Genomic DNA, 27,424 nt, shown 5'->3' on the forward strand with positions numbered 1-27,424 from the left:
TATCTTCTTCCTGTTTAACTGTGGTTACCTAGAGACTTACTTCTTCATTTACATTCTTTTTTTGTTTTCAAGCTGCCACTGACTTTCAACTTGTATGTAATTCGTTCAAAGCATCTTGGAATTCTTGGAATTGTTCACTTAACACATTCTGCAAAATTGACACCTGTTCTCTTAACTTTTCTATTTCATTCTTAAAAATCATCCGCAAGTCTGGACGTATCTATTTCTTTATCATGTTCAGCAGATTATTGGAGATTATTAATTCTGCCTTTTTATTCCAGTACAGCTGTTGGATCATCCTCATATCTTTCCCATCAAGACCAATCTCCCTTAACGCCTAAAAGCAAATAAAGACATCTATATCTTATCTAATCTTATCTATATAGAACTAAAATATTGTAGAGATGTAAATCATGACGTTTTCATGTGCGCGATTGATTTTGAAAAGGCTTTTGATAAAGTTCGCCATGAAAAATGCTACATATTCTCAAGACTTCCGGTCTGGACGGTAAGGACATTGGAATCATCGCAAATTTGTATTGGGGCCAGGCTGCATGTGTTAGGGTTGGGAATCAGTGCTCTGAAGAAGTAAAAATCAAGCGTGGAGCTCGACAAAGCTGTATATTGTCACCACTGTTGTTTAATCTTTACGCTGAAACAATCTTAAATGAAGTGTTGAAAAACGCAAAAGAGGGCATAATCTTTAATAGGGCTTTTCATCGATTGTTATTTGTTTCGAGCTTCTGTCATATGTTATCTGTGTATAATATTAATATACACGGATTATACGACATATGACAGAAGCTCGAAACAAATGACTGTGAACGAAAAGCCCTATGGAGTGCTTATGAACAATATCAGATACGGAGATGGCACATTGTTAGTGACAGGATCAATTGAACATCTTCAAGCGTTATTGAACCGAATGGTGACGTTCTGCGCGATATATGGACTCAAACTCAGCGCAAGAAAAACAAAGTTTATTTTTATTAGTAAACAGGCAACCGTAAATAATAATTATTATAACTATAACAATTGGTAATGGCTCAATTGAACGTGTAAGTTATCTTGTATATCTGGGTACTCATATTAATGAAAGCTGGAACCCTAGTACAGAAATAGAAAGTCGAATTGCCAATGCAAGAACAAGTTTTATTGTGAAATTTAATAAAATCCTTTGCAGTCATGATCTCAATTTGGAAGTTCGCATAAGAATGGTTCGATGTTATATATATTACCAGTACTAGTTTACGGAGTTGAAGCAGGGACCCTGATAGAATCGCTTTTGAAGAACCTAGAAGCATTTGAGATGTGGGTCTACCGGCGTATTCTGAAGATCAGTTGGGTAGAAAGAGTCACAAACGAAAGAGTTTTGCAACGTTTGAATAAAAGTTGTGAAGTAGTGAACACGGTTAAAAGGCGTAAATTGGAATACTTTGGTCATATAATGCGTCATCCAGAAAAATATGACATACTTACTTCACCTTGTCATGCAAGGTAAAATAATGGGAAAAAGAAGTGTGCGCCGCCGTATAACTTCTTGGCTTAAAAACCTACGCCAATGGTTTGGGAAAGCTAGCACTGAACTATTTCGTGCGGCTGTAAATAAAAAAAATGATTGTTAATGCTGGGTAACATGACAGGGTTGAAAAAAAACATGTTTTTTTATTTTATACAAAACAAACGTTTTTTTTTTTGTTTTAAACGGTTTTTTTTTTGTTTTAAACATGTTTTATTTTTCGTTTTTAAATTACGTGTTTAATATTTAAACAAATAAAACGTAGAAAAAAACATTGTTTAAATCATATTTCTTACAATGAGAAGGATCTGTTTGAGGAATTAGGCAGCACAGATACATATAATAACTTATGGCTGTTCAGCCCATATTATGAACTTACTTGCCCACGATATAGAAGTGCCAGGAATAAAGAACAGTGTCAAAAAATTGCAAATATTTCAGAAATGTACATTTTGCTAGCGCAAAATTCCGAGAAGCTGGTGATTATGCTCTTGTATTGCATTAGGATGTTCGTTGGAATACTTTATCGGAATGCTTAGAAAGTTAGTTGAAAAACTGGCCAATATTATTTCACATTTGCTCTAAACAATAGAATAAGTATTAAAAAAATTGGAAAAAAATCCTTTGTAAAAGGTATAATTTTTTTTTATTAAAATCCCTTAAAGGGCTACATCACATGGCAACCAGGATAATGCCCTGAGGTAATGTATTGAAATTTCCCAACACGTGGGATCCAAATTGAGTTGTTTACATTTCAATGACTTAATGGCCACTGAATGAGAAATGAGTGATGTTTTTGAAAAAAAGAAGGTAATGTATTGAAATTTCCCAACACGTGGGATCCAAATTGAGTTGTTTACATTTCAATGACTTAATGGCAACTGAATGCGAAATGAGTGATGTTTCTGAAAAAACCCCTTTTTTTCAGAAACATCACTCATTTCTCATTCAGTGACCATTAAGTCATTGAAATGTAAACAACTCAATTTGGATCCCACGTGTTGGGAAATTTCAATACATTATCTCAGGGCATTATCCTGGTTGCCATGTGACCATCACAGGGCTTTTTATTGAAGTATGCACTTTTAAGGCATCTATATTACATGTAAAGGGTTTTTACCCGGGTATTTTTCTTTTTCTTTTGTGGGTCAGCTAGCATCCAGTTTATCTAACACTGATGATGATTTTTTATAAAAATCAAAAACGTTTTGTTGTGATAAAGCCCTTTTAAGGGATTTTAATAAAAAAAAATTTATACCTTTTACAAAGGATTTTTTTCCAATTTTGTGATTGATGGTATACAGCCAACTACAGGAAAAACATTTTCTTTTCCTTGTAGATTTTTTAGAATAAGTATTGATAAAGATGTAACAAAGCTTGTAAATGATACAAAGTTAAAGTCAAATGCCAAAGACTAGGTATTTATAAAAATTAAAGTATATTGCAGTGCAGGGACAAAGTCCAAACAAATACTTGCACTAAAGGAGAGGCTACAGAGATATGGCTAGAACTTCCGGAAGCATTCGAGACTGAACACGCAAATGGCGAATTTTTGGTAAATGATACGAATAAAGTAAAGGAGCTTATGAAAATGGCTTTGATCCTTGCTCATTTCTTGACAAGTTTGCTTGCTCATCGCTTTAATGGAAGTAAATTTAGTCAAGAGCAAATAAAAACTGGTACGAAATATGTAGAAACTTCACTTCACATCCAGAAGCATTGCCAATTATTATTAATTACAAGGCAAAGTGTGTACCCTTTAATCCATATATATTTTCTAAACATCTAATGTACAACCATTGGCATGGTGGCGTTCTATGGTCATACAACATAAAAAAACTCTTCTCATCATACGCTTTAGTCAATTCCAAACTATGTAACCGGCTAGACAATGTCAAAGCTGCTAAGTTGGCTTCAATTTTTAAAGAGCTTAATTCTATAAGTGATCACGTGGCTGATAAAATTGATGACTTAGATTATACGATTACTATGAGACTAAAACAATTTGAGAAAATTATTAACTCTTGTATGCAAAATGTTTTGAGTTTTAAAATTTTTGTTGTGTTCCCATTATTAATAAATAAAAATATATTTGTTACAAAGTCTGTATAATAATATGTACAAGACTTTTTCATATTTATGTATTATTCACAAAAAAATGAAAAAAAAACGCTTGTTTAATTTAAGTGTTTTAAACATGTTTAAAACAGTTGTTTAAAACAAAATGTTTAAAACAAAACAACCCTGTAACATGAGAGCCAACGATCGACAAGCGGTCTCGGCACCTTAAGAAGAAGGAGCGTTTTTAATAAATAAAACTATCGGTTCGAATTTATATACGACTATTTATTTACAACTTTACAGTTCGAATTTATCTTAATAACTAAACTAACATTGTCGCTCTTTATATACGTTATTTCATAATAGTCTGGAATCTAGAATCTAGAAGAAGGATCCGCCCATCTCTATTCTCAACTTCGGCTAGTCGTAGATTCTGGAACACCTTTCCCCGCGCCATGCGCCTCTTCACGAGAATGAGAGAATTGCTAGTCTGTCGAGTTGCAATCGTTATTTGAGGTCGGTCAAAAGTAACTGTTTCGTTACATTATATATTTATGTTTCAGAAATTGGTTGGAGAGCACAGTTTAAACCCGCCAATCATCCGGTCTCGCAGTACGAGTTCGACGTCATAATAGGCGCCGACGGTAAACGCAATACTCTACAGGGATTTAGCCGCAAGGAATTTAGGGGGAAGCTTGCAATAGCTATCACGGCCAACTTTATCAATAAGAAAACCGAAGCCGAAGCGCGCGTAGAAGAAATTAGCGGTGTAGCTTTTATATTTAACCAGAAGTTTTTCAAGGATTTGCAAGAAGCCACTAGAATTGACTTAGAGAACATAGTTTATTATAAAGATGATACTCATTATTTCGTTATGACAGCGAAGAAGCATAGTTTAATCGAGAAAGGAGTCATAAAACAAGTAAGTTATAATTCAACTGTAGACTTTTTTAGGACCAACCTGCAAAATAATTATACCACCCCATGTTTGAAAATCAAACAAAACAAGAATTTGTTTGTTTGTTGAGGAGGAAGACAGAGTTTAATGTAAATACTAAAGGGCCATGCTGCAAATATTTTTGAATTTTCATTGTCTATGTTTAGATTTTTGTATACATAGTTGTCAGATTTCAATTTGAATACTAAAATATATTTTGGTTTTTTGGCCAAACGGTGGAATTTATAAAAAAATGTTATAAGACTTTTTTGCTCTACATTGTGCATTCTACCTATACCTTTAAGGAACGCACTATTTTCGGGGACACCCTGTATATTGAAATATACAGGTATTAAAAAGTTTATTGTGAGTTCTAATTTGTAAAAAAAGGTTAATGAGTTGTAATGCATTCATTAGTACAAACTGAATTTAAAAGCAAAAGTCTGTTCAAACATTATGTGACGTCATAAACTATTTTTCAAAATTAACTGAGTGGAAAAATTAAATTTAGTTAAGTAAAGTTGTGATATTGTGAAGAATGAATATTGTTGAAATTGTCCAAAAGTATTTAACCTTCGGATGACCAAGCGGGGGAAATTGTGATCCTAGCGTGTTTTTCTTTAATAAATTCATGAGTATTTTCAATTTTTAACTCATTATTTTTTTATTTGACTTTAATATCATTCTAGATATCCTCATATTTTGAAATAAAAAAAATCCCTATATTTTACGAATAAAAAATATATTCTGAAGTTGATGTTTAGTAAAATACCGTCTATTATGTGTAATTCCAAGTAGTTTTACGCTAATGACGTCGACTTTGCAAAGTAACAAGACACTCACTCAACATACACACTACACATGACACTAATACTCATGTTGTGACTGGCTGAATGACATAAAGTCCATGCCATAAAAAAAACTTCATTTTTTTTTTAATTGTCATTTTTGACATTTTTGACCTGGGGTCATTTTCCCCCCTAGGTCATCCGTGTAACAAAAAAAGATTGGTCATCGGAAGGTTAAAAACAAATGGTATTTTAATGGAGTAAGAGATAATACTCTACAATACTGAATAAAAATGCAATAATCTAAATGAATCTACATATTATAATTTTTACAGGATTTTGCCGATACCGAAAAGTTATTAGCTCCCGAAAACGTAGACAAAGAAGCTCTACAGCAATACGCAATAGAAGCTGCCACTTTTAGTACTAATTATCAGATGCCCAATTTAGAATTTGCAGTCAATCACTACGGTCAACCGGACATCGCTATGTTCGATTTTACTTCCATGTATGCCGCCGAAAACGCTTCAAAAGTGGTGGAGAGGAACGGTTATCGTTTACTAAAAATATTAGTTGGAGATAGTTTACTTGAGGTAAGTCAATCGTTTATTCCATTACGTATACATGTCCTATGCGTCATCATTTAAAGCATACGAAATAAGTCGGAAATTTATTCCTTCAACAGCAAGTGACAGACAGTGGCTACCGCTCCGATCACTGATTATAATATAAAATTTCAGGCTAATAAATAGAATGTAAAATGTTTTTTTCTAATTCAAAGTACTCGATTTTTAAAACAAGTTCTTTTGCTTTTGAGCTTTTGAAAGAGTTTTTCCAGGCATAGTCTTAAACATTCAATAAAATATTTTCTCTTTGTCATTTCTTTCACTTTTGCGGAAACTTAAACAAAACCATTCCTTAACTGTGTGAATGCGGTTAACTTTGTATGTAAATTAATGGCAAAATAAAATACACTTACCATAAAATTTCAAACTTCAATATAGAATTAGTTGTGAAAACAACTGATTCTGTAATATAAATAACTTCTAAATGCAAAAACAGGAAAAAACAGCAAAAAATCCAACGCACTGACAGCCACAAGTAAACAAATCAGAAACGTCACAAATTGTACTTAAAATCTGAAAACGTCCCCAAGCGTCTTTTTTGTACCTATCTGTTTTCGATGGACTGAGTCTAGAACGTTCATAAAAATAACGTGTGTCTTTACTTAATAACAGGCGGTAGCTGGTTTGCCTTTAGTTTCATGCGTGGAAGACAATGATGCTAGATGAAAAGTATGTGTTGTATCTCGCCAAGTATTAATGACGCACGGGTAAAGAATCACGGACTCAACTGTACGTTAAATTCTTACCGATACTGTATATTGAAAACTTTATTTTTTTTCAGCCGTTTTGGCCCACCGGTTCAGGTTGCGCCAGAGGATTTTTATCTTCTTTGGATGCTGCCTGGGCCATTCGAAGTTGGTCCTTGGGAGTAGCGTCATCTCTAGAAGTATTGGCCGAACGTGAATCGATATACAGATTGCTAGCGCAGACCACTCCGGACAATTTGAACAAAGACTGGAAATCGTACACCCTAGATCCAGCCACTAGATACCCTAATTTCAACAAGACCGTTGTCTTGTCACACCATGTGCTCGCTCTCTTTGACACCGACAATCCTGCTAGCATCGAGAGAATGAAACGTACCTCTAACGAAAAGGTTCACGATATACCAAAGAAGAGAAGAAGAGGTAAGTTAATGATATACCATTATGATTATATTGCTTAAAATATCGGAGCATGAAAAGTGTGGTTAGGAATGGACTACTATATTCATACACATATAATACCTAGATTGTACGCTGCAAGAAAAAATGTGTTTGTATTTAGGGTAGACATCTCTTTCTAATCGGCGGGGTTTATCCAATGACGTTGGGTTTATCGACCATGTGACTTGCTCACAGCCGCCGATTAGAAAGAGATGCCTACCCTAAATACAAACATTTTTCCCTCTCGCACTGTCAGCGCGTAGTCTAGGGTCTAGGTATTATACACTAAACAACAAAATTAACGTACCACCTTAAAAATGGGAGATTTTTAATGTCTTGAATTTCCTAAACCTGTTGTCCGATTTTAGTGATTTTTTTAGTATGTTATAGCTTTATTCCTTAAGAATATCGATGTAGTTATATTGTTGCTGGACAGGTAAATATCACAGGGTGTAACAATCATACTGCGTTTTTTCCTCAAAGTTCGGAACATCCTGTAGAATATTGTAGCATATAAAAAATATTGAAATTAAAACTCAATTGTAGCCTTAGGCTTTCTTAACATTCTGTTTTTTTATTCATTCACTTATGTTGGATAATAAAAAAGTTAGGTACGTTAACAACTAACCACGTGTTTTGTCAATAAATGATCATTTTCTGCTTAGTTTAATAAACAAGTCTAAAGTAGGCTATAAGAAATTAACAATTTGATAGATGCCAAATTGTTAACAGTGAAAAAGTGTCTGTTTTGTTGTGAAAATTAGAAGTTTCAAATAAGTCCACAAGTTTTTTTCTTGTTTGGTGGAAATGGAACGTGCTAAAAGGAATTTGACTTATGGACTTAATTGAAACTTTAAATAATAAATCAACTAATTTTCACAACAAACCAGACACTTTTTGACTGTTAACAATTTGGCATCTATCAAATTGTTAATTTCTTATAACCTACTTTAGGCTTGTTTATTAAACTAAGCAGAAAATGGAGATTCATTGATAAAAAACATGACCAGTTGTTTACGTACCTAACTTTTTTATTATCCAACATAAGTGAATGAATCAAAAAACAGAATGTTAAGAAAATCTAAGGCTACAATTGAGTTTTAATTTCAATATTTTTTATATGCTACAATATTCCACAGGATGTTCCGAACTTTGAGGAAAAAACACAATATATTGTTACACCCAGTATACAATGATTTTTCAAATTCGAAAGAAAAATTCGAGATTTTTAAGGTGGTGCGTTAATTTTGCTGTTTAGTGTATGTCTATGACTATACTACGTTCATTCCCAAAATAAGCTCGAGGTCACGCCCATCGGTGGATCTGTCGTGACGTCGCAGCGTGTCATTGGTTAGATAAGCTGCGACGACACGACACACCCACCGATGGGTGTGACCTCAAGCTTACCTTGGTAATGAACGTAGTATAGTCATGAATTACGTGATAATGTGAAATTTAAAAACTCTTTCACTTTCTAACCGAAATTTAATAATTTTAGTTTTGATATCTATATATTATTGTCTTCTCTTCTCTGAGAATTAGTAGATGTGTAGTGATTATCTTCTTCCAAGGTTCTTATAACGATACTCTTTTTACCTTGGATATCTATACATCCCGCGAAAGATGTCTCAAGAGTCGATTTACTAATTTAATTTCGAAATTATCAAAGTTAGAAATGAGCACTTAAATATAATCAAATTCATACAGATGCAAAAAAAGATTTTGTAGGTGAAATAAAGGAATAAGAGTTGTTGGTGTACAGAAGAACTAGAGAATATGAAACGCAGGAAGAAAAAACATCAAAAATGCATTACACCAAAAACTTATAGAAGTACAAAAGAGGAAAAATCTGATTTAAGCAAAGAATAAATAATTGCAGAAAAAATGAACAGTGAGAAAAACAAATGTAGAGAACTGAATGGATACCAAATACTGGACATTTTTAAAAAAATATTATTTTGTATGGGATCAAACCACAATTGACTGTAATGAGACATAATATATAAAATGTTAATTAAAAAAATTAAAAAGGATCACAACAACATTCAAAACAACCAATACGCTGAGTTGTATTCTATCTAAATCTAAACCAAAACTAACAATACACAAGAGAGATAAAAAAAAAACTGCATCTATAAAATACCCTGTGAATACAATAGTAATTTCTATGTGGGAAAAACCGCAAGACCACGGAGTGTCGGATAAGCCGACATAAAACATAAATATCAATAACAGACTTAAAAAATACAAGCACATACTACAATGGAAAAATTCACCAATAGTCATGAAAAAAACAGCGAAAACAGGAAAATCTATAACAGCATAAAAAATCATATTTAATTTAAACATGCCAGAAAAAAACATTTCCGAATAACATTAAAACTAATTTAGGAACACTGCACACTTTGCATCGTATATAAGAGGGATAATTGAGGAGCTTTTTTACAAAACTGCATAAATCCATTTCCGGTTAAAATACATGTTTTGTTGAATTTCGAGAGTTTGGTCTGCCTTAGATCTTGTGTATAAGTCTCATGTATTAAAAGTTAATATTTTCCATTTAAAATGAGCCTAACAATCACGTTTCTTCCACAAAACTTAATTAATCCACTCAAAAACCTTTACCCCATGTCCACTCTTTTTTTTTATACAAAACTTAACATCCCCTTCTTTAGCTAACCATTAAAATTAGTTTTTGTGTTACAAAACTGCATAAATCCTCCGGTCTGCAGAACTATCCCTCTACTATTTTTGTTTGGTTTTAAAAGTATCCTCTAGAATTAGATGTTGATTCGTGAAACAAAATATAATATTCGTTAGTTCTAAAACTATTCACGGCTCGCACTGACAGTATGTAGTGTAGCCACGCTATGCCACGGTGTGCCCATCTTTTTTTTACAAAACGCGATATCTCCATCAGACACATGGCTATATTTTGTTAATGCAAATCAATAACAATAATGTTAATTGACGTTTTATTTCTCTAAACCTAACCTCAATTGATTACGTTCTCAGAAATTTTGAAAGTTTTAGTACAACACTGCAGCACGTTTTTACGTCTTCTGAAAATTTTTGAAAAGTGGATTTATGCAGTTTTGCAAAAAAGATCCTCAATTATACAGGGTGTCCCGAAAAGATTGGTCATAAATTATACCACAGATTCTGGGGTCAAAAATAGGTTGATTGAACCTCACTTACCTATATACAATAGTGCACACAAAAAAAGTTACAGCCCTTTGAAGTTACAAAATGAAAATCGATTTTTTTCCATATATCGAAAACCCTTAGAGATTTTTTATTGAAAATGATCATATGGCATTCTTATGGCAGCAACATCTTAAATAAAAATTAAAGTGAAATTTGTGCACCCCATAAAAATTTTATGGGGTTTTGTTCCCTTAAACCCCCCCAAACTTTTGTGTACGTTCCAGTTAAATTATTATTGTGGCACCATTAGTGAAACACAATGTTTTTAAAACTTTTTTGCCTCCTAGTAATTTTTCGATAAGCCACTGTTTATCGAGATATTTTGAATATTTGTCGAATTCACCACATATTTGTAAATGGTTAAGTACGATTATAGAGGCCTGTTAATAATCTGAAAATTTATTTAATTTACATTTTTAGGTATATTTTGAAAAAGAAGCCACATCTCGATAAAAGGTGACTTATCACAAAAAGACTAAGAGGCAAAAAAGTTTTAAAAACACTGTGTTTAACTAATGGTACCAAAATAATAGTTTAATTGGAACCTACACAAACATTTGGGGGGTTTAAAGGAACAAAACTCCCATAAAGTTTTTATGTAAATATATTAAAAAATAAGCCGCATCTCGATAAAAACTGGCTTATCTAAAAAATACTAAGAGGTAAAAAATGTTTTAAAAATGTTGTAATTAACCAATGGTATTACAATAATGAATTAATTGGAACGTACAAAAAAGTTTGGGGGGGTTTAAGGGAACATAACCCCCATAAAATTTTTATGGGGTGGACAAATCTCACTATAATTTTGTTTTACGATGTTCCTGCCATAAGAATGATATATGTCCATTTTCAATAAAAAATCTCTAATAGTTTTCGATATATTGAAAAAAATCGATTTTCATTTTGTAACTTCAAAGGGCTGTAACTTTTTTTATGAGCACATTTGTACTAAGGTAAGGTAGGTTCAATCGAACTATTTTTGACCCCAGAATGTGTGGTATAGTTTATGACCATTCTTTTCGGGACACCCTGTATAAGCTGTATGATATGTATAGTGTATATAAGAGGGACGATGAAAATTAAAAAACAACTGACAAAAAACACTTAAGGTACAAAAAGCTTGAGTTGTGCCGCGAAGGCCAAATATAACTGAACAAATTTAACTGAAACCCTCAAGGTCACCTGCACCGCATCAACGAAAGTCAGTCGTGTCTTTTCTTCGCGGTTGCAGATAAGGGTTTTACTGTAAGCCTCAGCAAGAAAGATATGATGGGAGACGGTCAGTCCATAGATGTAGTGATGCTATTCGTTTCATAGCGTTATTGTACAAAACATTTTTGAAATGAATACCAAAGAATATAGACCTTATAGAAGGGTACTGCCCTGTAACGTTTCAGCATAGGATTTTGTGCACCAACTGAGTAGGTGCATGTGGCCTGACATGCCTACGGTATTTTCAAGGGACAAATAAACGTGACCATCTGTTCCATTCAAACTCTTCTTCTAGGAGAGTATATATTCTTTATGAATACTACTAGAAAAATGTCGAAAAAGCTGGGTAGTTCCACATTAAAATAATTCGTCTCATTAAATAGCAAGTTTTTATTATTAAGAACAATATATGAATCAGTGAAAAAAATGGTCTTATTTTGGTACACACTTATTTAAGAAGAGGTAATCTGTCAAGTGTAAAACCAATTGAACTAGATGAGAGTGATACAGGAGCTTTGCAACCTTTGATTCTAAAACGTGCATGTAATAGAAACATTATCGGGATGGTTATTTATTAACTTTCTTACTTCTATCCAACAACCAAATCACCCTCAGTAATTTTCATAATTTTTTAAAGCTTTATTAGTTTTGATCTGTACAGTACTAGCCAAAAGTCCCCTCTCCCTTTGTATCTTTTGAACGATTATGCTATAATAGTGAAATTTGGATAGAGGAGATAAACGGACGTAGACTTCTGAACTAGTCATAACATGTAATAGTGTCAGATGACGTTACAGAGCCACTGCGACCGATAATTTTAAATGGGACCTTATGGCAAGTGATATCTCGTTTGAAAGGTATTGAACATACCTATTCAAGCATACTAATTTTGTTTTTGTTTAAGCTGATTTTGATGAATAAACAGATGAATATTCATTCTAAAATTTAGTTTCGCATTTAATTAAGACAGATTCTAACGTCCGCCTCTGGTTATTTGTCAAAAGAGTTGATGTTGACGCAAAAACAACTAGAGAATTGAAAGACGTCAACTTTTTTGACAAAAAACCATAGGCGGACGTTTGAATGTTTATTAATTAAATGCAAAACAACAATTCTATATTTATTTAATTTATTTATCAGCTTAAACCTAAACAAAATTAGTATGACTGAATAGGTATTTTCAATACCTTTCAAACAAGGTATAACTTGCCATAAGGTCTCATTTAAAATTATCTGTCACAGTGGCGCTGTAAAGTCATCTGTCACTATTACGTCACCTATCATGACTAGTTGAGAATCTTACGTCCGTTTATTTCCTCCCTCCAAATTTCACTATTATAAGTATAACTGTTCAAAAGATACGAGGGGGAGGGGATTTTTGGCTAGCACTGTATAAGGTGTCCCATTAAGGATAAAATATAGAATATTTGAAGATCCTCTGTCTTGTGGATTATTTGAAGATCTTCAACTTCTTATTTTAAAGCAGAGAATCTTCAGACATACTGTGTTCCATTCTCAAGGGGGCACCATGTATGTTGGAATTATTGTAATTCAGATCTAAAGATAATGTTGTAGGATATCGACAAGTTTTATATTTTCAGGCGCTTGGTGGACTAGACTGTTAGTTTTTAACAAACGAGGACGAGCCTATCAGAGAGTCGCTCGATGGGCTGGTCAAGCTCGCGAAAGAGTATTTCCCAAAAATAAATAAAACATATCCTCAAACGTTGTAAGATATTGTTAAATCATGGAAACAATGGATAATTTGTTAGAAAACGAAAATTGGCTCTGCGAATGACCGGTATTTTGGAAAACCTCAAAATTTGGTCTGTTTTGTGATTTGAAAAACTGCTTTATAAACTTAATTCCTGTGTTAATTTGTGTGTTTAAGAGTGTGGAAACTTTTGTGCTCATGTGAAGATAAGGATGCGCTCCGTTAAAGTGGTTCATTAATACATTTTAGCCCAATTATTATTTGGTCTCGAGTTTCAGAAATTTTGTTTACATAGTAGTGCAAAATAAAACTTTGAAATCAACTTTAGAGGTTTTATTAAGTTTTTAACTAATCCACAGTTATGAAATGCTTCGCAATGCTGCTAAAAACAGAATAACTAAATATATAACATCTCACCCGACAAAACAATGTACAATGGACGCCTAAGCAGAAATGCATGACACCCTAAGAAGAAGATCAAGTTTTTAATTTCCAATAATTTTATCACTTACATTATTTCTTCCCATAATTTCACTAATATTCTTATTAACTGGCTTTATCTGTTCGGATGGCCTTTTTTTAATTCTATTTTAATCTTCCCGATGAACTCAAAACTTACCTATATATATAGCATCTTCTTCAGGTCCTCTTTGGTCCTCCTCTGTTACACCTCGCAGGAACTTGCAGATCAGCAATTCTTCCTGCGTATTTGGTGATTAACGTCTCGACTTTGTACATGACCAAACCATCTTAACCTATACTCTCTCATTTTTGGGTCATTTAGTGCCACCCTTAGATTTCTTCTACGGTTCCTCTTTTTTAACAGCCCAATATTTAGTTACGTACATCATAGCTATTGTATGGCTGTTTTATAGAATTTTCCCTTCAGCTTCATTGGAATTTTTCTGTCACACAACACACTATTCGCTTCTTTCCTCTTCATCCATCCAAATCTATTTCTGCTATGTGCATCTTCATTTATTATTCTATTACTATGTAATACCGATCCTATATGATAGGTTTGGTTAGGCGTTGATTGTAAGAAGTGTTGCTCGCTAGATGGGCGCAGTTTCCAAAAGGCCATAAAAGAAGAAAAAAAAATACCGATCCTAGATACTTGGAACTATTAATTTTCACAATCATTTCACGATTTTATTTGTAGTATCTCTATTTTTAAATGAACATTCCAAATACTCTGTTTTGCCCTACCAAGTTTCAAACCTTTTTCCTCAAGAGCTTATCTCCACTGTTTAAGTTTTTCTTCTAAATCGCTTTAAATATTTCCTACTAACACTACATCATCCACATACATTAAGCACCAGGAAATATTACCCTGTAGTTTCGCTGTTATCTGATCCAAAACTAATACGAATAAACAAGGTCTCAGCAACAAGCCTTGGTGTAATCCTACTTTCACATGATGATATGTACCAATCTCTCCCACAGCTGTCCTAACACCAATTATTGCTCATACATGTCTCTCACAATATTTACATATTCACTGAGGACTTCTTTCTTATTAAATGCCCACCACAGAATCTCTCGAGGAACTCTACCATATTCTTTCTCAAGATCAATGAATACCATATGAGCGTTTTTTCTTTATTACTGTATTTTCCATCAACTTCCTTATAATGAAAATTGCATATCTTGTTGATCTGCCTTGCATAAAGCCAAACTGATTATCCGATATTTCGATTTCTTCACAAATTATCTGTCTCTCAATTCTCCCATATTTTCATGCTGTGACGTGAAACATATTTCCATAATTCACACTTCCATAATTCTATTAAATAAATCTGTTAGTGAAATTGTTGCTATCTCTCCTGATGCTGTCCAAACTTCCCCAGGAATATCATCTGGTCCAACTGTTTTCATCTCAAGTAGATCTGATCTGATTAAAATATTTTACTTTCTTTGTCTATGGTTGGCTATTTTGTATATCTTTGTTTCTCCTTCCCTGGTATCAAGTTGATTGTATAGATTTATAATATGCTTCTGCTTTAGCTTTTACTACTGCTACTTTCGCTTCTTTTTTGGCAACCATATATGTAGGTGTTTTTTGAAGATCTGTGTCCTACCTATTTTCTTGTCGTTGTTTATATCGTTTTTATCGTCTCTTTCATTTTTTCTCGAACTTCGTTGAACTGATCATCCAGGGTACGATTGAAGGAAAACGGGGTACCGGTAGGCACCAGATTTCATGGCTTAGAAATATCAGATAATGGACCGGTCTTGATTCAACATCTTTGTTTAGAGCAATTGGATAGAGATAGATTTGCTAGTGTAGTTGCTAACCTCCATTAAAAGAGACAGCACCACAAGAAGAAGAACTTCTTTGGACCACCATCAGAAATATTCATTCTCAAACTTCTTTCCTGCCGTTTTTCCTAGTATTTCAATAACAGCATCTCTGTTAATTTGGAGTTAAGAGTTTGGAAAAATTAATATTAAACTCACCAGGCTTCCGGGTTCAACCACTTCGATTGTCACCGTGCCAAGCTTTCGACATCATCTCTGGTGTCTTCCTCAAGGCTTCTGGGGTCTCAATCTCCTGAGCTCCTAGACACTTTATACACTCTTTACTACTCACTGTACTACTAGTAGGTTTCTGCGGTTAGTAGAATTTAGCCTAATGCTTAGATTAATAGTATTAAAAAAATTAATATCAAATTCACCTGGTTTTCAGGTTGGACCGCTTGATTTTCACTTCATCGGCTTTCGACTTTCTTTTTCGGCTATTTATCATTTTATTAATAAATTAATAATAATAATAAATAAATAATTAATTTGTTGCAGGGTTTGCAGATTTTTTGCTCGGTAATCTTGCTTGCGGCTGCTATAATAGATCGCTTGAAGATGGGGACTGAACAATGGGGGCTTTAATACCATGCATACTCCATTTTTCTTAACTAGTTTTAGTCCCATAAAAATAATTTGAAAAAAATTGTTTTGTGCACTTTTTGTTTAGAACTTTTGATATTGGGCCAAATTTAATAAACCAGATAATGAAGTGCATCTAAAAACAGTGTTACTGAAGTATTTTTATTGTGTACGATTAGATTAATAAGTAGCTATACCTATAAATGTAGCTTTGTCGTCTTCACATAAATATTCAATTAATGATTAGTAAACATATCACCATATAACATTCTCCGTGTATTTACCAGATTTTCAATACATTAAGAATTAACGAAAGTTCTGATTTCTTTCTATCCTCTATCGTGCCTAACTTCTTGTATATTTTTCTTATTCGCATGTTTTGCTTCGTATTAACCCCTATTTATACCAGTAAGGATCTGTGAAAAAACGTCTATTTTTGGATGTGAAAGATGGCATTCGGATTTTTGCAGATAAAGTTAGGTGACACCTTCAGTAATAATAATTGACTTATGCTCCTTCTCAACTATGCCCGGAACATTAATAAAAAAATTAAATATTTAAAAATTTCGAAAAACGTCGATTTTTTTCTGCTTTCTTGGCTTATAACTTTAAAACCATTCGTTTTGGAACAAAGTCGTAGAGAAATAAAATAAAGATAATTGAATTTTGTATGATATACGACTGGTCAAAAATATCTTAACGTATTACCTTTTCTGCAATATAGCAATAAATACAAAATAATGGGGCAAAATACGCCTGTTGTTATTCAATGTTTTTAACCACTTTGGTGGCACTTAGAACCTTAGTAATTCGCTTAGGAAATTATTTGTAACATACTTAAACCGTGTACCAAATTTCATTAAAATCGACGTAATAGATTTTGCATAATAAATTTGCAAATCTAAATGTTTTTAAAAAAGTTCAAATTTTTAAAAATCCTTCTGAACAAAAAGTAGACCATTTAGTTGTCTAATTTTTTTACATCTAAAGAGGTGCTCTACCTATCTAATACACTTAACAGAATTAAAATCGGATTATTTAAGGGGCCTCAGCAATGTTTTAAATTTATAAACAATTTTTTGGCTTATAAACAAATAGCTTTGTTTAATAATAAAAAAAATTAATTTTTAGCAATGCAAATAATTAAAACCGGTATAATTTGACTTAAACTTTCAAATGCTGTCAGCAGAATTGCTATTTTATTTTTTAATCAAAAGTTATTCACGTTCAAAAATTGCAATTTTTCGAATTTTTGAAAGTTCCACTGCGTTTATCTCGGAAACTATGCATCCTACGAAAAAACTTGTAAGAACATTTTTTGCTTAGAATTACTTAAGAAATACAAAAAAATGTTTTATTTTGCGAAAAATCGATGTTATGTAATTCCTCAAGTTCTTTGTTTATAACAATCTTATCGACATCCGGATCAACTGTTACCCAAAAAAATCGTGTTCTACGGGTGAAAAAATACATGAAAATCTTGGGTAAGTCCATCTAAATAAAGGAGCCCGTTACACCCCCTCCTGGCCACAGGACTAATTTGTTTATAAGCCAAAAAATTGTTTATAACTTTAAAACATTGCCGAGGCTGCTTAAACAATCCGATTTCAATTCTGTAAAGTGCATTAGATAGGTGGAGTGCTTCTTTATATGTAAAAAAATTGACAAATATTTGTATGTTCTAGTTTTTGTTGGGCAAGATTTTAAAAAATTTTAATTTTTAAAAAAAAGTTTAGATTGCAAAATTATTATTCAAAATCTAGTAAGTCAATTTTAATGGGTGTACGGTTTTAGCACATTACAAAAATTTTCTAAGCGAATTAGGAAGGTTCCAAGTATAACCTAAGTGATGAAAAATTATTGAGTAAGGACAGGCTTGTTTTGCCCTCTTATTTTATATTTATTGCTATTTTGCAGCAAGGGCGATAAATTAAGACATTTTTAACCAATCGCATCTGATAGAGAATTTAATTATCTTTGTTTTATTCCTATACGACTTTGTTCCAAAATGAATCGTTTTAAAGTTATAAGCAAAAAAAGTAGAAAAAAAAACGAAATTTTTTGAAATTTTTAAATATTTTATTTTTTTTTTTATTAGTGTTCCGGGCATATTTGAGAAGGAGCATAAATCAATTATTATTAACGAAGTTATCACCTAACTTTATCCGCAAAAATCTGAATGCCACCTCTCACATCCACCTAAAAACAGATCCTTACTGGTCTAATTATTTTCTTTCAAGTTATGAACTAATTTTAATAGTTATTACCATTACCCTATATAGCTCACAGACTAATACATTTTAAATAATTCATTAATCATTATGCAAAATACATTTAAAATGAATAAAATGTGCGTTGAATTTTTTAAGACATCATGTTGATGAATGTAAAAATGCACTAAAATTTATTCCAAAGAGTCACTCCAATTCTCTATCTTTTTATCACATAGTTAACACGAAAATGCCACTGATCCTGTAAAAATAATACAAACAAGCTGAATTTTTCCAAGAAGGTCAATTTGGGACCCCAAAAAAGATGCAAAAACGTTTGCCACTTCTACTCCCTGTGGGGAAAAACAGAAGAAGCAGACGGTCCCTTTGAAACTTCTGTACCGTTCTACATTAACCAATACTATACTTTTTGTACATTATTTTAATATCTCAGTTCTACACTAATTGTAAGTTTATGTGAAGATGACAAGTAATGCATTTATTGTTGAGTTTTTTATGTTAAATATATAAGTTAACTAGTGTCACAGTTGCCTTTGAAATTGAAAAAAAAATACAGAATTGGATTTAATATCAACAATTATCTTTTGTATTTCTCTGAGAGAATTTCTCCAGTTGAGTTTGTGGGTGTACCATTCTTTTCTCTCTATTATTCATCTATCTTGCAATCTTCTGGAGGGTATACTATTTCTAGTAATTCCTGCAGCACAGATGATTTATGCAGTTTTGTGGGCTGCAAATATCCATTAGTATTATTCCATCCTCAATCAATTATTGGATTGAGATAATAAACTCTCTTAATGAGCTCGTCTAGTGCACCTAAATAGGTAGGAGTGAAGCCAAATCAGCAGTGCTTTTCACCAGCAACTGGAAAAGTGAGTAGTCGGTATACCGAGATCCCATTTACATCTGCTCCAAAATTCATAGATTTTCCAACATTAAAAAAAAAGTTGTTTGTAATATTTCAAAGGCATTCTTCGATTTGATCTGCAGATTTCTTTTTGATTATGATGTCAACGTATCATTCATATAATCATTTACTTGATCTGTCGATATAAATTTTGCTTTTATTGTATCCATTTCTTTCACTTACATTGTTTTCATGATCACCCAGGAAGATCTTCGCAGCTTATCCGTTTATAAATACCCTTTTTCGAAAAAAAAAAAAATAAAAATTAATCATGTCTTGAAATTAACTTACATCGGTATTCAGTTGTTTTCGATTTCTATGATTTTCTTGCATTTGACAATTTTCTTTAATTTGAATAATCTCTTCTGTTCATCTTTACATCAGAGAAATATACCTAAATTTCAATTTGAGTAACCAATATTCTGTATAGAATAAAGAAATGTAGTATAATTTTAAGATTTTAAGATTTTTTAAGTATTTACACTAAATAAGTTGTTGGCATTTTTCTATTATATTAAGGTGGACTGTTATTATTTTTCAACTAATGTTCAGGTTTGTTATTAAAATTGCTATTGGCTTTATGTGTTTCATTTTACAAAATTAATTTGTTATAGTGTCTTTACGTATTTATACTTATTTGTTTTCCATCGTTTGACAACAAAATGCATAATGTGGTGTCTGCTTTTCACTTTAAATATATTATCGTTATCGTTTATCAGATCTAAAACTTTTCGTGAATATACAATAGCAAAATACTAGAAGAACCTTCTACATCTCATAATACATTGCAAGATCGCCGGAAGGAGAGGCTCAGACCGAAGAAGAACATTCTAACTCCGAAATTTCAGAGAGTGGTATCGTTATAGAGGTTATCCGCTCTAAGCTCGTAGGTAGAGGGGGTAATTAAAAATTCGCGAGTGCCAGTAGTGACAAGTCAGTGAACTTTTACTGGAAATTTGAAGTTCTGCATTAAGAGTTGCATATAATTTTTACTAAATGTTTCATTTAAAAGGCCGAAAGTTCCTTAGAATAAACAAAAAGTTTCTTTTGAACGAGATATTTAAAATTAAAAATCACACTAATTTTTTTTCACCCCTGTAACTGATTAAAATAAACAGAAATTTTCAGGGACTTTTGACCTTCGATAATAATGTAGTCTTTCATTCTGCGTTTAAATTTTTCAAATATACTTATTGGTTCTCTCAGGATTCGAAAAAAAGTAATGCATTTAAAAAGAGTTGGCCCGAAATTTTACGTTTACGCTCTTAATTATTTAAGTGCAATAAATGTATAATTTAATATTTAAGAAATATTATACTATAATTGTATTAAATTATTACACTTTTTTGCAGAATAAATTTTTTCTAATATTATTTGGCAACATAAACTTCAAAACGATAAGCAAAATCTTAAAAATAATCATAATGAATAATAAATTCTGTACTTACTGATATTAATTATCGATTACAATCCAATTACTTCTTCACGTTGTAAATATTACACGATAAGAATTATGTAAATAATAAGTTTGAAACAATTATTATTTGCTTTTCTCCTTTCCTCTTGAAATTTCCGGCCGAAACAGTAAGTCATCCGCTAGGTGGCGATACCAGCCATACCAGCGAAACTCACAGAGGATAGGCAACATTTTTCTCTTTTCAGCGAAATTTCCAACGAAAGTTGTACTAGTAATCCGCTAGGTAGGTGGCGATACCAGCGAAGCTCAGGGCGTATATGCCGTAAACAAAGTTATTATTGCAAATATGTTCGCCAACGTTCGATAATCAGACGGGGCACTGAAAGAAGAAGAAGAAAATAAAAAGTACTGAGAAATTCTGCAGGAAATCTGAAATTAGAATACGAATACGGATTTAGTAAATATTTAAAGAGTAGCAACTGAGTACAATAAAAGAACTGAACGCATCAGTATTCTGATTTTATTAAGAGAAGAGGAGGAAAATATTGATCCATCTCCTATTATTATTCAGTAATTTACGACTAAAGCGCTAGGCTGTAGTAATTTTGGACTAAAGTTAGACATCTGTGACTCTGGCATACCAGATTGCAGGTGTTTGAAACAGGTCAAATACCTGAAATATTTTTAGGTTTTTACGTTTCTGTGTTTGGCAATAAACAAAATACTGCATGATAATGCAAGTTTAAAATATTACGTGTTATTTTATTGTACTTATTACAGTAAATAAGTAAACAATCTAAACATAAATATTTTAAAATTGTTATTTGACGTTTCCATTTTCACACGTGGACTGCTTTTATAACCAAAAGTTATCTTTTTTCATACTGACGAGTGACTTACTTGGCCTCAATCTTGTAGGCAAATACCATGCTTTATGCTTTCAGTTGAACAATTTTTAGGGTGGTGTTTGGATATCAAATTCTAATTATTTTTTATTTGTTAATTATACGTTTGTTATTATGTGTTTATATATTTTATGTTTATACACTGACCGGCACAAAAAACGGCCACCCCAAAAAATGGGTAATATTTGATGTCTTGAATGTCCTAAACCTGTTGTCCGATTTAAGTGATTTTTTTAATATGTTATAGCCTTATTCTTGAACAAAATTTCTGTAATAATATTCTTGCTGGACAGATAAACTATCATTGTATACCGGGTGTACCAATCAAACTGTGTATTATTCTCAAAGTTCACCACACTTTATGGAATATTCTAGCATTTATAAAATACTGAAATTAAAACTGAACTATAGCCTCAGGTTTTAATAACATTTTGTTTTTTGATTCATTCGCTTAAGTTGGATAATAAAAAAGTTAGGTACTTTAACAACTAGCCATGTTCTTAATTAATACAGGGTGTTTCTAAATAAGTGCGACAAACTTTAAGGGGTAAATCTGCATGAAAAAATAATGGCCGTTTGCTTTATAAACACATGTCCGCAAATGCTTCGTTTCCGAGATACTGGATGTTGAATTATTTTTTTACAAACTGACGATTTATTTATTGCTCCAAAACCGGTTGAGATGAAAATGAAATTTGGTAGGATTTAAGATACAGCTATTGCATATTTTTTGACATGCAATTAAGAATTTTATATTCTCCATTGGCGCGCATACGGGTAATATGACGGGTAATATTACCCGCATGCACGCCAATGGTGAATATAAAATTCTTAATTGTATGTCAAAAAATGAGCAATTAATAAATCGTCAGTTTGTAAGAAAAAATTCAACATCCCGTATATCGGAAACGAAGCATTTGCGGGCATATGTTTATAAGCAAACGGTCAATATTTTTTATGCAGAATTATTCCTTAAAATTTGTCGCACTTATTTAGAAACACCCTGTATTAATTAAGAACATGGCTAGTTGTTACAGAGTGTTAAAAAACACCTGAGGCTATAGTTGGGTTTTAATTTCAATATTTTATAAATGCTAGAATATTCCACAGGGTGTGGTGAACTTTGAGAATAAAACACAGTTTGATTGGTACACCCGGTATACAATGATAATTTACCTGTCTAGCAACCATTTTATTACAGCAATATTGTTAAAATATAAGGCTATAAAGGTAACCGGTCAATTGCTCGAATGCAATTGCTCGAAAATCAATTGCTACATGAAAATTGCTCGAAATACAAATTGCTCGAATAAAAAAGAAAATTATATATCTAAAATATTTATTCAAAATAATACAAAATATAGACATAAGAAAGATTCTTGAATTAGGACAAATTATGTGATATGTCTATCTTTGAACTTTTAAAATAATAAGAAAAATAACGGTTTTGATTTTCTCTCATTATGATAATTAGGTATTATAAGAATTTCCAGGTATTAGGGAAAGATTAAAATCATTAAATACCCATTAACATGCTTACCCATTACCAATGTTTCTTTATTGGGTATGTATTGGATTTTTGTGGATTATTGTGAATAAATATTTTAGATATATACTTCTCTTTTTTATTTTATTTTATTCGAGCAGTTTTCATGTCGAGCAATTGACCTAGAACCGGCTATAAAATATTAAAAAAAGTCACTTAAATCGGACAACAGCTTTAGGAAATTCAAGACATCAAAAATTACCCATTTTGTGGGGTGGCTGTTTCTTGTGCCGGTCAGTGTATATTGTGTTTTGTATATTATGTATAATAATTGTAGATGATGTGTATCCTACTTATTATAATTTTGTTGCTGACTTCTTCTTTTGGTATTGGCAACGAAACCCTGCTACATTTTGCTGAATGGTTTCCTACACATTTCAAAGTAGGATGAGAGCTGCATCTTTCCACTATACTCTGTGCCCATTGTCCCAGGCATGGTTGCATATCTGTGATTTTCGAAATTTCTGTTTTTGGTGTATGTTTCATGCTCGTTTATCCTGACACTTAATGGTCATGCAGTTTCTCCCATAGAAGTTGCTGCATTCACAGGGTAATTTGTAGATGCACTTCTTTGACCTCTGATGAGTGTTGTTTGTTAGGTTCCGTTTTTGACAGAAAGTTATTTGTTGTTTTGAATGTTGTTGTGATGTACTTATTTCCTATCTTTGTTTATTTTTTCGATAAGCTCTTTACATAATATCGTATTGTCGTCATCTTTAAATACCTTCTAGTAAGAGTTTCTGAATTGTTTGTGGTATTTTGTTGTTTCTTTTCTTCAAGCTTGTGAAATTCCTTGTTTATAAATGCTAATGAGTAATCGTTTTCTGTTAAAACCTTTGATAGCAAGTTTTTTCTGTTAAAATCTTCGATAGCAGGTTTTTTCTTCCTGAAATGCATTTTCATCGGATTAGGTAAGTGTTTTGGGCTGTATAGTAATTTAAATATCTGATGGTGTGGTTTGAAAAAAGTTTGAAAAACAACGATAAATAACTTTGGGTTATAAAAGCAGCTCACATTTTTAAAATAATCTTTTTGGAAAACGATTTCTGAAGTGGAAATCGAAATGTCAAACAACTGTTATTTACCACTGAATACACCATTGCTAATATGTGTTCTACTTAATGGCGTAAAAAATATGTGTTAATGGAATAAAAGAGGACAATTATTGTAATAAAAGAGAAATATTGGGCCACCTTCTATTCAGTGTCGTCATGGACCAAATTATATAAAATTATTTAAAATAATAATCAGTGCTATTAGTAGGGGATAACGAAAACGATCTGCAATGAACAGACGAGGTACATCAAAACCAAATCAATACTGATGACAACAAAAATGAATATCGCCGAATAATTATAAAGAAGTGGCAGATAAATAAGTCATAATATAAAATTTGGCAGCCATGTAACACATCGGAAAAGTGTTAGCAAAAGGAAGAGATAGTAAATACTGTTGTTTGGAAAGTGTACTTAAATATTTTATCTTTAATATTATTTGTCCTATTTTATATTTATTATTCTTACTACTTAACATACGACTATATTTAATACTTTATTCCACTGCTAGCTATTTAAATTAATTAACCAGCTAATTTTAATAAGTTCAACTTTATTCTTGGTCCTTCGAGCCGAATTTTTATGAATAATTTTACTTTATTTAATAATTTTTATTTCATTTAAATTAAATATTCGCATTCAATGCAATCGGTCCTTCGAGGAATATATTTTTTAACTTAATTTACGTCCAATTTACATAATTAAATAAGGTCATGTGTTAAATCGCGGGAAAAATAAATATAAAATAAAACAAGGAATCTTAAAAAGAAAATAGTTAAGTAAATACTAAATACTTTGCCAAACAACTGTTAAAATACGATTATTGAGTAATATCTGAATATTGTTATTGAAACAAACTGCATACACTCAGCTTTTACTTAATGCGAAACGATAGAAAACAATAAGTATGTTATATTCTATTCTACTTTATTATTTCTATGTTCGGAAAGCCAAAAACTTTCCGATTACTTTGTGGTCCTTTGTTTCCATGCTTTAACTTTTTCCTATGTAATACACTTACACTAGTTTTTACTAACTCGACTGTGAGGTGTTTTGTTTTTCACATATTTTATTGAGAAACTAAATAAGTACCATTAATTAAAAGATGCAATATGAGAATCGAATTTTATTTTCATGCTATATTCTCATATGATTTAAAACAAGCATATGTTACACGAAAAACATTTTGAAACTTTAATAATTTAAATTAAACTCTAAACATGTCATTAGAAACAAAACATAAAACACAACACGCTCAACAAAATTTGACATTTGATTTCTTCTAATGTAGGTCTTGCCATTCAAGTTAATATTTCGATATCCACGTTATCCTATATCTTTACTGTGTTATGCCGGATTTATACTCAGCCTTTGCCACTGCTAATGCCGCTGTCGGAAATATTGCCCGAAATATGATATCACCAATGTCGGCAATGTCCTCATGACTAGTACTTACTCGCATTCACGCTGCCTCTCCTTTGACTTCCGTCCAAAAACCGACTTTTTGGGGAGCGCCGTGTAATGGCAGTAGCATGAGCAGCGGGAGCGTGAGTGAGCTATTTACACATTCACGCTGCCCACTTCCCTGCCCAATTCCCTGTCCAACAGGACTGAGTGTAAATCCGGTATTAGTGTCTCAGGCGAATTCTTATCAACACATGGAGGACCAGTATTCTTTATTGCACATTTTGCTCTGTCATTTTCTTTCTCTGAAAACATCATTATTTTCTCTGCTTTTTCTATTATACCTTCTTGATACTCACAAGACCTATTAGCAATTTAGCAATTTATTAGCCTTGAGACATCCAATATTGGATATAAGCCTCCTCTTTGCTCATTAATTTTTTTCTCTGTATCTTTCGTCAATTCCCATTGTTCTCAAAATTTCGATCATCTTTTGATGATCAAGGCAGTAAAATGCTTTTCGATAATACAAAAAACATGCATTCCTTGGGGGTTGGTATTTCCTATATGTTATTAGTAATTCTTTATGGAGGCCTTTATGCCTCATCGCCATGTTTGACTTTCCTACTTGTTGTACCTCTCGCTTTCTCCCCTTTAAACGAGCCATCATACATCCTCATATAATAAGCCATTTGGATTCTACATGCCTAAGACCCCTTTGGATATCCACCCTCTATCCTCCAAACCCTCAATATTTACTTCTTTAGCTACCCTATTTCCAACGACCTCTCATACGTCACGATCCGTGGAGATGTACTACCTCCACCAGAAAACGATAAAAAAATGACCAGAATGAACCTTAGCGATTTTTTATGGGATTTTGAATGGAGGAAAAGTAATTGGCTCCTTTACAAACCATTATGCAGAAATGTATGGTTTCCTCCTATTTGAAGTCTTGGCAGGTTTATTTGTATCACGTATCACGTTCTCCATCTTCCCCACAAAACTGGTACCAATATTTTCTTTACACAAGCACAACACACCACACAACAAATCGCAAGTAGGTTGTATAATTTTTTTGTCTAATAATATATGAGTATAAAATAATATATTTTTAGAAAACGATACACACCTATATTTGTTTCAGGTAATCTGGATAACGAAGTGTTGCTCAACTGGTTAACAGAACAATTGAAAGAAGTGGAAGGTATCGAAATCACCGAAATGGGTTCGGTATTCAAAGACGGGAAAGTTTTATGTGCAATAATACATCACTACAGACCAGATCTGTTAGAATATAGTGCAATTATTAATAACGATGCGGCGAAAAACAATCAGATTGCGATTAATATCCTTGAAAAGGATTTAGGTAAGTTTTCATTCATCATAATCCAGCCTGAAAAGTCCACTGCTGAACATAGTCCTCTTCCTGGTGTTTCTAACCCCATTTATCTTGCGCCGCTCTCATCCAGTTTTTATTTAGCCTTCTTAAATCTTCAGTCCTTCTTGTGGGTGATCGACCGACGCTTCTTTTGTCTTCCCTTGGTCTCCATCCCAATAACTTTTTTGTCCATCGCCCATCTGTTATTCTGGCTATGTGTCCTGCCCATCTCAATTTTAGTCTGGCTATCCTTTCGATGGCGTCAAGTCACCTTGGTTATCTGATAAGTTTTTATTATATCCTAGATAATCGTAGGTTTTTTGTCATATTCTAACCTTAAATGAATAATTTAATATATAATGAATAATAACATGCTCTCTTGATGTCAAATTTTTGATAACATGGACACAACAATTATTATTACTTTAGTCTGATTTAATTATATATAATCATAATGACTTTCTGTCATTTTTATTGTATTTAATG

The 27,424-nt window shown here is 32.4% G+C and overlaps 1 protein-coding gene across 16 annotated transcripts in view; it reads left to right on the forward strand.

Moving 5' to 3' along the window:
• LOC114343397 (F-actin-monooxygenase Mical) overlaps positions 1 to 27,424 on the forward strand; it is a 228,788-nt gene that overhangs the window by 92,409 nt on the left and 108,955 nt on the right. For all 16 annotated transcript variants that reach the window (XM_028294217.2, XM_050650929.1, XM_028294268.2 and 13 more), the window contains exons 4-7: positions 4,144 to 4,502; positions 5,641 to 5,898; positions 6,713 to 7,058; positions 26,705 to 26,926. In XM_028294217.2, coding sequence (XP_028150018.1) covers positions 4,144 to 4,502; positions 5,641 to 5,898; positions 6,713 to 7,058; positions 26,705 to 26,926 — 1,185 coding nt within the window. The remainder of the gene's footprint in view (positions 1 to 4,143; positions 4,503 to 5,640; positions 5,899 to 6,712; positions 7,059 to 26,704; positions 26,927 to 27,424) is intronic.

This window comes from Diabrotica virgifera, chromosome 5, assembly GCF_917563875.1.
Source record: "Diabrotica virgifera virgifera chromosome 5, PGI_DIABVI_V3a".
In the NCBI taxonomy this organism is placed as follows: domain Eukaryota; kingdom Metazoa; phylum Arthropoda; class Insecta; order Coleoptera; family Chrysomelidae; genus Diabrotica; species Diabrotica virgifera.